Source organism: Triticum dicoccoides, chromosome 7B (assembly GCF_002162155.2).
Source record: "Triticum dicoccoides isolate Atlit2015 ecotype Zavitan chromosome 7B, WEW_v2.0, whole genome shotgun sequence".
NCBI classification, from domain to species: domain Eukaryota; kingdom Viridiplantae; phylum Streptophyta; class Magnoliopsida; order Poales; family Poaceae; genus Triticum; species Triticum dicoccoides.
In genome coordinates this window covers 468,602,751-468,614,269 of record NC_041393.1, presented here as the reverse complement: position 1 = coordinate 468,614,269, position 11,519 = coordinate 468,602,751, and the positions used below count along the sequence as shown (strand labels likewise).

The 11,519-nt window shown below is 47.6% G+C and overlaps 1 protein-coding gene and 1 pseudogene across 1 annotated transcript in view; one reads left to right on the top strand and one right to left on the bottom strand.

Annotated features, from left to right (window-relative positions):
* Positions 1-5,773: 5,773 nt before the first annotated feature.
* LOC119341905 lies at positions 5,774-7,601 on the top strand (annotated as a pseudogene).
* A 1,094-nt stretch (positions 7,602-8,695) lies between these two features.
* Positions 8,696-11,519, bottom strand: part of LOC119339000 (probable gamma-aminobutyrate transaminase 3, mitochondrial) — a 6,647-nt gene continuing 3,823 nt past the window's right edge. Inside the window, exons 11-19 of the mRNA XM_037611191.1 lie at positions 11,107-11,119; positions 10,594-10,641; positions 10,436-10,519; positions 10,228-10,315; positions 10,072-10,150; positions 9,895-9,985; positions 9,723-9,801; positions 9,140-9,255; positions 8,696-9,048 (exon numbers count right to left, since the gene is read on the bottom strand). Coding sequence (XP_037467088.1) covers positions 8,974-9,048; positions 9,140-9,255; positions 9,723-9,801; positions 9,895-9,985; positions 10,072-10,150; positions 10,228-10,315; positions 10,436-10,519; positions 10,594-10,641; positions 11,107-11,119 — 673 coding nt within the window. The 3' untranslated portion in view covers positions 8,696-8,973. The remainder of the gene's footprint in view (positions 9,049-9,139; positions 9,256-9,722; positions 9,802-9,894; positions 9,986-10,071; positions 10,151-10,227; positions 10,316-10,435; positions 10,520-10,593; positions 10,642-11,106; positions 11,120-11,519) is intronic.

Here is an 11,519-nt window from a genome sequence, read left to right as displayed (position 1 = left end):
CACTTCTACGACAGCACAGGTATGACTATCTTGATTCTGTCATAAATTTGTCATGGATGTACATGCATGATAGAAAACGTGACCTACTGTGACAAACACGTATCATCACGGAAGTGTATTTTTTTGTAGTGTAGAGTATTAAGTTCATAAAGGAGTAGCACCTTAAGTAAGATGACATGATGTAGAGGGATAAACTCAAGCAATATGATGAAAACCCCATCTTTTTACCCTTGATGGCAACAATACAATACGTTTATCGCTACCCCTACTTTGTCACTCGGTGAAATCACGCAAGATTGAACCCAAAACTAAGCACCTCTCCCATTGCAAGAAAAACCAATCTAGTTGGCCAAACCAAACCATTAATTCGAAGAGAAGTACAAATATATCAAATCATGCATATAAGAATTCAGAGAAGATTCAAATAATATTCATAGATAAGCTGACCATAAATCCACAATTCATCGGATCTCGACAAACACACCGCAAAGAACACTACATCGGATAGATCTCCAAGAACATCGAGGAGAACATTGTATTGAAGATCAAACAGAGAGAAGAAGTCGTCTAGCTACTAGCTATGGACCCGTAGGTCTGTGATAAACTACTAAAGCTTCATCGGAAGGGCAATGGAGTTGATGCAGATGCCCTCCGTGATCAAATCCCCCTCCGGCAGGGTGCTGAAAAAGGCCCCAAGATGGGATCTCACGGGAACAGAAGGTTACGGCGGCGGAAAAGTATTTTGGTGGACGCTTCTGGTGGTTTTGCAATATTTGAGGATTTATAGAGCTGAGAGGGAGGTTGGTGGACTCCTGTGGGGCCCATAAGCCAGGGGCGCCCCTCCTAGGGTGTGCCTTGGAGGCTTGTGGAGTCCTCGGGACTCTTCTGACTTGGCCTCCAAGTTTCGTGGATGTCTTTGGTCCAAGAAAAATCATCGTATTTGATATTCCTTTTTTGTAAAACTCAAAAACAAGGAAAAAACAGAAACTTGTACTGGCTCTAGGTTAATACGTTAGTCCCAAAATAATATAAAATAACATATTAATGCATATAAAACATTCAAAACAGATAATATACTAGCATGGAACGATAAAAAAATTATAGATACGTTGGAGATGTATCAACCGCCTTGGATGAGAAAGCCATCCGTGCCCGCATCCTCAAGAAGTAGCAAAGGAGGAGGATGTGCGCCCTCGCCTAGGAACAAAACTGGCAGGTTCGTGGCAATGCCAAAATACCCCCCAAAGAGCAGAAGGAGAACTATTAGAATAAATCCAAGGCATATCATCAATCATCCGAGGACCAAGCAATCACACGAGCACGGCACCGAGATTTGTTAACGAGGTTCACCGATATGGCTACATTCCTGGGGCCTGACTACGGGCGCTCCTCCCCGTGACACCGTCACAATACCGCACCCGAGCGCCCTGGACACCGGCACATGCCGCCGGCTTCCCCTGCATTCCGGTGCTATTATGTTGGCATAGGTTACATCGTGTGTCTACCCCCGCTATATAAGAGAGGCCTAGGATACAAGTGTCCTACTTGGACACGACTCTGTATCCTATCTAAACACAGTACTACTACAAGTCCAACTATAACCCACCTTGTACACAATATTCGACACAACTCCAACAAACTCCACCTTGGCGAATATTCTCCACCACCTTGAATTCGTCCGTGTGTCAAACTTCCATGTACACTGGACTTGAACTTATCCCATGAGCACCGCTGCTACTCCAAAGACTCCATATGACTCCACCTGCAACTTGTAGTTCCTTCTTTTCTTGACCACAGTCAACGCTCGAGCAAAATTAAGTTCCTTGTTACTCTAGTTTGTGCTCCCAACTTCCAGATTATCAGTCCAACGCCATCACATACTGATCACTGACCTGCGTGAAAATAAACAACTCACATATTGGGTGTCACACATAAGAGTTACTTGAACTCAATATCACCGCTCCTTTCTTGACCGCCTGTCTGAAATTTGAAGGAATTTCACCATTGCTTGTAGTCATCCCGAGTCAAATTCACAGTTGTCTTACCACATGTATGACCACCAGAGCCCTAGCCCGTCTCCATGTCTCATGCGTACTGCACGCCTCCCCGCTATTACCGCGTCGAGCCTCCGTTGTCTCGGTCGATTCTCAAGGGCCGCGGACCCACACCACTCAACCCCCACTGCAGGGTACCACCGATCATCACCGACCGATGACGAGTTTCACGCTTCCATCAGACCAGTGGGCTCCATTCCGAATTGTGTGTCACTCGCTTTTCCTGCTGAATAGGCTTCGATCCCCTAGATCCTTACACCGTAGCCCCTCAATCCAGCACCAAGTGAAGTCTTCCAAACTCCAACTCCACCTTCAACATGACTCCATGGTAGATGATCAGTCCACCCTCACGCCCCGTCGACTTCAAGCTCCGTGTGTACACCACCTTGAAACAACCCCGCGCCATAGTCTTGTTGAAGCCACACAAGCCCTTTGGGCCTGCGCCACGTGTTTCCACGCCCAGAAGTTGGTTACCATCGGCATCACGCTCCTATGTCTTCGTCGCCAATCCCACCATCGTCTTCTGTACCAACCGACTCACGTCGATCCGTCAGACTACCTAGTCTGACCCAGCCAAACTCGTTCGACTGTATGACACACTCGAGGCTCCCAAATCGTCTTCCGCGAATCTTCATCCATCACCTGATAATTCCATCTTAGTTGACATGACTTCCTGCAACGCCTTCAAGCATCTCTATTGTGCCAACAATTTTTTTTCACTTTTGTCTGCCATTACCTAAGGTTTCCAGTTTCATGAACTTCTCCACCTCAAACCTGGTATCCGTTGATGCCATGGTCCTTTGTACGGCTGACCCTGTGAAAAATAACTGAGCAGTCTTCCAGTGATCCCCAAGTATAAAAACAGAACCTCTGTCTACTACTAGCAATCTAGCTAGTTGGTCTTCACGTGAAGTGCTCCCTTGGCTCAACTTCAGTATGCTAACTAATTGCTTTGCCAATGTCCTAGCTAGTATGTATCGCTCGATGGATTTCCTCTTTCCGCATATTGATTTGCCTGCCTATCTCCGTGTCGCGTGGAGACTCGATCTCCTTTTTGGTCCAAACAAATCTTCTCACGATGTCCTTCTCCTGGTCAAACCAGCCTCCTGCTCCGCACGCGTCTAGCTTTGGGCACCGCTCGTGGGCTGCGCTTCTGCCGCTTCTAGCTGCACGCCCGCACTTGGCCTCAACTGAACGCACAACTGTAGCCTACTCTGCCACGCGCTAGTTCCTCCATCGCCGTCAAGCCGCATGCATATGCCCCGCTGCTTCCATAGATCTGCTGCAGCCGCCTAGTTTGATCCGCCAAGAAGTGCCACTATTCCCAATTGCTTCACCTCCGAAAATATCCAATCGCACCAGAGTTTCTCCGATCACTGCTAACACCGCGTCAGCCCTGATCATGATCTGCCCCACGCAGCAGTCTTGCACCTCAATCTGACTCAACGATCGTCTTGCGAAGTGCTTCCTCTGCATCAACAACCGCAGCCTCTTTCGAACCTTGCTCATGATACCACTTGTTAGAATAAATCCAAGGCATATCGTCGATCATCCGAAAACCAAGCAATCACACGAGCACGACACTGAGATTTGTTAACGAGGTTCACCGATATGGCTATCTTCCCGGGGCTTGACTACGGGCGCTCCTCCACGTGACACAGTCATAATGCCGCACCCAGTCGCCCTGGACACCGCACATGCCGCCGGCTTCCCCTGCGTTCCGGTGCTATTATGTTGGCATAGGTTACATCGTGTGTCTACCCCCGCTATATGAGAGAGGCCTTGGATACAAGTGTCCTACTTGGACACGACTCTGTATCCTATCTAAACATAGTACAACTACAAGTCCAACTATAACCCACCTTGTACACAATATTCGACACAACTCCAACAGAACTGTGACGGGTAGGACGCCTCTGGCTCAATCCATTTTGCATCTCCGACCACTACTTCCATGACAAAGACGGCAAGGGCAAGGGCAGCCATGGATGATCTTTCTCCATAGCTTTAGTATGTAGAACATGTCAATTTTTGGTAGTCCGGTGGCACGTATAATGTCGTAGAGTATGCCAATTTTTGATAGTCCAATGGCATGCATGATAAAGTAGCTGGATGCTATGTGTTGGATCGATATGTATTTACGTAAATGCAAGTTTACAATGCATTTGATTGTATGGATTTGAATATTTGCTAATGAAGTACCCGATCTTGGAAGCAGTCAATGTCTGTGGACGATTACGGGTTGCACGTTTAGGATAGGGCTAGGTCCAGTTGCAAATGCTCTTTGTACCCCGGCCGATTGGCCGAGTCTTGCATCGGTCACGCACGGGACGTTCGGTCGGGGGCATCCTATGGCCAGAAGCGCGCGTGAACCCATTTTATCCCTTTGCTATCTTCTTCCTCAACTTCATCTTCCCTCCTCTCGCATTCCCGCTGCTACCCGCTGGCGTTCGATGTCCCTGGCCGATGTTGGAACTGTAGCCAGCGAGTTGCTATTGCACGCCGTCGGAGTACGAGCCGTTGATGTGCTGGCGAGGGAGCTTTAACCACTAAGTTGTATTGACTTCATTAGGGAGTTGCAACGGTGCACGACCATGTTGTGCTGGCGCGACGAGCGGCGCGTTGTGGGAGTTGAACAACGAACGGCGGGCCCGACTAATGTCGCAACCGACTGCGTGAATTGCTGGAACTAGCATTTTGAAGAGCTATGATGAGTCTGCGGTGGTGCGACGGTGGAGCGTCGTGGGATGCCGCTTTAACCGGCGATTTGCTGGAACCGGGGACCGCGTTTGGTGGAAGCGTCGTCGCAAGATTGAATGAGACGCTGCAACCAACGTAGTGATTTGTTGGAACCATTGTCACAGTTTCTTGGAACTAGCTTTCTTCCTCCACAGTCACCACGGGGCATGTAATGTGCTTTCTTCCCTTTTTGCTGCAACTGCTAAAGCAAAAAAGCTACAACCCCATGTTCTTTGCGGTTTGCGCTGGGCTGGAACAACACGGACGGCGACAACTCCCAACACTGACCAAAGCTAGGAGACGGGATGTCGCAACCGTCAATCGACGGAGCTACAACCACAGGGAGGGGCGACGAAGTCGCACAAATGGCGGAGCTGCATCCGTGTCGACGGCGGAGCTAAATGGTCAGCAGCAGAACTGCATATAGCTGGGATCCCGATGCTCTAACATAGGAAGGGAAGTCAGGTAAGCTACAGTAGCCTGACTTCCCTTCTCTAGATTCCTGTAATTTGCAGCCTAACACAATGATTTAAGAACAGTGATTACGTACAGTAATATGCGAAGAACATTATTTTTTAAACAGTGCTCGTTCTCTGACTTCCCTTCACCATTTTACACAAGATGATACTGTAGCTCTCTAACTTGCCTTGTGCAAGTCAGAGTGCAAGTTAGAGGATATGTTGGATCACGGGGTTAGAACTAGTTTGGGTTAGTTGGAGGCTCAAATAACCCAAAAGCATCCAAACAAGAAGGGTTAGAGTGGGTTAGTTCCATCTAACCCAACTATCCCGGTGAATCGGTGCTTATTTGGGTTAGAATGGATTAGAAAATAACTCTCACTCTAATTATGTTAGTGTATCCAAACAGGGCCATAGCTGGACGCCCCGGCCAGAGCGCGGCCATCGTCCTTTATTTTTGAAGCGTGTGGGGAGGGGGGCGTGGGTTTGGGGGTGGGAGGAAGACGACACCCTAGCCCATGCGATAATCAGGGCCCTTCATCCCCGCTCGATCTAACGCTACGCAGCCGACCCGCAGAAATTTGGGCTGGCCGGCCGGCTGGCGCCTAGCGCGGCCAAAGAAGTGCACCTACTAGGCTACTAGTAGTACTGATAAGACAGCCGCCTAGAAGCTACACAAGGCTTCGCACTTTCGGCTGGTCCACGTCCAAACCCGAAATTCACAGGCCACAAACCAAAGCAAAACAAAACCAGAAGAAGAACCCTCCAATGGCGACGGCGAGGAGGGTGGTCCTCATCCCCGGCCAGAGCATAAGCCACCTCACGCCTATGATGGAGTTCGCCGCGGTCTGTCTCCGTCGTGGCCTTGCCGTCACCGTCGCCGTCCCGGACCCAACCCTTACCTCCCCGGCTTTCCGCTCCACCATCGGCCGGTACGCCTCCCGGCTCCCCTCCCTCTCCGTCCACTCCCTCCCTCTCCCTCCCGCCCACCACCACTCCGTCGACGCCGCGCACCCGTTCATCCGCATGCAGGCCGCCTTCCGCTCCCAGGCGCCCGGCCTGCGAGACTTGCTCCGCAGCCTCCCCGCAGTCCACGCGCTCGTGGCCGACATGTTCGCCGCTTGCCTCCTCGACGTCGCCGCGGAGGTCGGCGTCCCAGGGCACCTCTTCTACTGCACAGGCGCCGCCAACCTTAGTGTCTTCCTCGAGCTGCCTTCATTTTGCTCCGGGAGCGGCGGAAACGTGAAAGATCTCGGCGACGCGCCCGTGTCGTTCCCCGGCGTGCCCACGATGCCGGCGTCTCACTTGGTCGACGCGGTGCTCGACAGCGGTACGGACCTGTACGCGGCTGTGCTGGACGTATTCGGTCGGATGGCGGCAGCGCGCGGCATTCTGGTGAACACCTTCGAGGCGCTGGAGGGCTCGGCGGTGGCGGCGATTAGAGACGGGCGCTGCCTCCGCGGCCCTGCCGCCCCGCGGGTCTACTGCGTAGGCCCGTTGATCGCGGAGGGCGACGCAGAGGAGGAGGAGGAGAGGCACCCATGCCTCCGGTGGCTGGACGCGCAGCCCGAGGGCAGCGTCGTGTACATCTGCTTCGGCAGCCGGTGCACGGCCTCGCTGGAGCAGATCAGGGAGATGTCCAAGGGGCTCGAGATGTCCGCGCACAGGTTCTTGTGGGTGCTGCGTGCGCCTCCTGCCTTCGCCGCAGCCGCGGGCGAGCCGGATGCGACGTTGTCTCTCCTCCCCGAGGGGTTCTTGGCCCGGACGGCGGGTAGGGGCCTCGTGGTGACCGCGTCCTGGGTGCCACAGATGGACGTGCTGGCCTCTGGAAGCCGAGCAGTGGATGAACAAGGTGTACATTGTCGAGGAGATGAAGGTTGGCGTGGCGGTGAAAGGGTATAACAAACCCGGGGTGCTTGTCACGGCCGAGAACGTCGATGCCACGGTTAGGCAGATCATGGACATGGAGTCGGAAGGTCGGCGAGCGGTCGTTGAACGGGCCATGGCGGTGAAGGAGAGCGCCGCGGCGGCGTGGAAGGAAGGTGGCTCGTCGTGTGCCGCGTTCGCCGAGTTCGTGAAGCAGATGGAGTAATAGAAGGTCAGCGGCAACGGGTAATGATCTGTGGACTGCACATTGCAGTGGTGCGCAACATTTGTGAACTAACATGAGTAGAGAGCGTGTTGTATTTGATCTATAACATTTTGAGGGACTTGGCATGCCGTAGGATCGTCTCATTGTCTTGGAGATGACCACACTCTGTTTTTCCTACTATCCTTTTGTTGCCAAGAATGGGTTTTTGGCGTTGTGTGGTGCAAATGATGACACCAATCGTTTCTTTGTGTGAGGTCATAATTCGATCCCTCTTGTTTGCCTGTCTATTTCCATGTCTTTAATATACAGATAGGAACACCCGCTAGAATTATTGTGGTGCAAGCGACGTATGTTACCTCCGTGGCCGATTATCTGAGAAGTCTTGTGATCAGAAAAGCAAACAAAAGAGAAAGACAAAGCTTAAAAAAAATCTCGATGCATTGATAAAAGTGAAGATATTTAGGAGAGGATCTGCACCCAAGTGAACAGTAAATAAAAAAACAAATAGATTTAAAAAGTCTGAAATTTTTACGGACCAAAGATGAGAGATTCTTCTAGGTGCTGAAATGATATCCGATGAGCTTGGTAAAAGAAACGGAGCTAAAAAAATGTCCAAAGCTGCAACAAAATTTGAGCTCCGGTTTTTTTGGTAGCAAGCTCCTCGGATCTCATCTCAGGGCAAAAATATACAAGCACCTAGAAGGGTCTTTCATAGTAAAATTTTCACATTTTTTGAATTTGGTTTGTATTTTATTTGAATTTATTGAAAAATAAAGAAAAAACATAAACCACAAGAAAACTGAACAAAAAAAGATAAGAGCCAAAGAAAAAATGCCCCTGGATTATATAGGATTCAACATGGCATGACATCTAGCTTCATACAGTTCCTGTGTGTCCCACGTGGCCATGTTTTTCAGTATTTCATTTCGGAAAGCCCTAAGAAAAGAGTATTTTGTTTTTAAACAGACGATATGACCTACCTAACCATTAGGTTTAAACATACTCCCTCCGTTCCAAAATAGATGACCCAACTTTATACTAACTTTGTACTAAAGCTAGTATAAAGTTGAGTCATCTATTTTAGAACGGAGGGAGTAGAATATTGTAATATGATGTATTGAATTCACACATGGAACTTCCGACTGTCAACATGTGGCACAAGCGTACATTGGACTGTCCACTACTCCCTCAGTCCCAAAATAAGCGTCTTGAGCTTAGTACAAATTTGTACTAGAGCTGGTACAAAGTTGAGACAGTAATTTTGGGACAGAGGGAGTATTTATTTTCTTAACATCAGTTCTTTTGTAGGACTTGACTATATTTAGCTTAGCGGATTAATTTAATTCAGGAAGTGCAACACTACCAAGTTATTTTTTATCAAACAAGACGCTGAAGAAAGACACCAAAGAGTTGCCATAATAGTTGGAAAAACACTGCAGCCCTTCCCTCCGGTCACAAACGTGCCTATTCTGTGACTGGAGATGGTAAATAAGAACTGACATTTCCACATCAAGATCAATTTTCAGGCTTTCAATGTGCTATTATTGGCACCTAATTGTTCAAGTAACTGTACATTGTCGTCACCATCATCACCAATCATTGCTAGAGGCTTTCAGCAAATTGGAATTGTTCACCTCTTGGCTGATTTAAGCTCCTCAATTCTTTCCTCTGTGGCCTTTAGGGCGCCGCCATATTTGCTCACAATCTAAAGCAGAGCCATGGTTTGAACAATTTTCAGTCAGTTTGTGTTTGATTCCAAAGAGAAAGATTGCATATTGCAAAGAGTCTGATCTTACTTCTTCAACTTCATCGAGAGTCATTATTAGTGGAGGTGATAGCATGATGTTATCCCCAGCGACCCTGATAAGCATCCCACGCTTCTCACACTCGGCACCAAATATTGAACCAACCCCTGAAATCATCAAACCATAAGAAACTCAGTTGTCCATGTCATTTTGAAGGCTTCTTTTACTCTTGAGATGGTTTATTTCTGTGCAAGTTACTCTTAACTCGGAAGATAAGTTGTTCAAGTCCTAACCTCAACTGATTGGTATCCCCCTTTTTTCGTGTTGGCTGCTGATAAGTACTATTACTAGTAGTTCATCTAAAAAAAGTACTGTTACTAGTTTAGTGATGTCCCACAGATGGTTAATTCATTTAATTATCTTGGCTCAGAAAAAAAAACTAGGTAGTTTAACATTCCAACTTCTAGCTTTATAGTTCCTAACTTGCCTAAAAACTCAACAGTTACATTACACTGGTGGTAAATAAACAAATTTCCCTAGCATGGACTGCAGAGAAAAAATTGCTAGTGACTAGGAATTTCCATGCTAGTAAATCCTGCTAAAAAATAAAGAACAAAAGGTATAAAGTACAAACCCCATTCTGCAGGGAATGGATCATTTGGCGACTTGTTGTCGACAAATTCAGTTCCAAGTATCAATCCCAGGCCACGTATCTGTGTAGAGGAGTGCAGACATTATGTGTTTAAACAACAAAGGAACAAGTAAATAGTCATAAAAGAAAGAAACTTAAACTACATAATAACTACCTCTCCGATGATCGGACTGCCTGAGAAGGCCTTGATTCCTTCTTGGAACCTTGTGGCAATTGTGTTGACATGTTCGGTAATATTCCTTTCCCTAATAGGAATTATGGAAACGATTCATCAGACACATATATCAACATAAATGGATTGTTCAGTACTATTATGGGAGGAGTGGTTTACTTGTAGATCTTCAGAGCTTCTATGGCAACAGCACAGGCAACTGGATGCCCGGAGTATGTAAAGCCATGAGCAAAAGAACCTGTAACAAACAATAGAAGTGCTTGTGAATACAGTAGCAAGAGAAAAGATGAGTTCCTGCAATAGAATTAGCTTTACCAAGTTTACTGCTCTGCGAATGAACTACATCTGCTATTTCTGGGCTAACAAGAATAGCTGCAATTGGCATGTAGGCCGAAGAAAGAGCCTGGCAGATTAAAAAATAAGAATAGTACAAAAGAAAATATTAATCAGTCTCTCTGAAGACAGGAAGTTACCATCCAACAATTAGGTATTTTACTGGTACTGACTGGCCTCAGCAACTCACCTTTGCTATGGAGACGAGATCTGGTTGAATATTATACATATCACATCCAAACATGGTTCCCAATCTCCCAAATGCAGTAATGACCTGAAGGGCTAATTACATAAATTTTGCACCAAGAAATTATTTTACTCTCTTTTTACCTCATAAACTTAGGTTACCTCATCTGCTATTAACAAGACGTCGTACTTCTTGAGTACTGCTTGAATCTGATAGGAGGGAAAATAGCACATGGTTAACATTACATGGCGCAAGAGCAATTAACTTTTTGATGTGGAACTACCTAAATTATACAAATAGCGTAAGCGCAGTCAGCTGCACTCAGCAACACTTTTTTGGAAGAAATGCTATGGGATCTTGAAAGTTCAAAAGGAGCAGCAGCACACTGCTGCGTATGTAAAGCAATTGGAACTAGCTTTTCAAAATTGGTACTCCCTCCGTCCGGAAATATTTGTCTGAGGAATGAATGAATCTAGATGTATTTTAGTTCTACATACATCCATTTGTATCCATTTCTCCGACAAGTATTTCCGGACGGAGGGAGTACTAAATAGAGGAAATTTTGGAGAGATATAACATCTTATTAATAGCAAAGGTGTGCACTTAGATGCACCGTAGGACACAGTTGTGAGGGGGAGCGAAGAAAAACAGAGAATGCTTCAAGCTATCCTTACAGTTTTCTTTTTCCTAAATGTTAAAACTGACGTCAGATTTTCAAGAATTCCGAGCAAACGCCCTCGTGCACGTCAGATCCCACCCACGAATCCTAAAGTGTTCGCTCCAAACGCACCCTCTGAACAAACTACGAGATGGCGGCACACCCTCTCACACCCGCCCTTGCCCATTGCCTAGCTTTCGATTTGATAGGAGGCTAACTAAACTGAGCCGAGCCTTGTCGAAGATGATCGCCTAAGACTAGTCGCTGCCCTACCGAGGCCCGGTATACCCAAGCCTCCTAAGCGAAGTGGCATGCACACCTTAAACCAGCGTACAGTGAGATAGTCGCTGTCAAGTCCCGAGGCGGTAGGCAGCGGAGCAACCCAAGCTCCTAGACTTGTCCAACAACCTGTTGAGGGTGTCTATCACC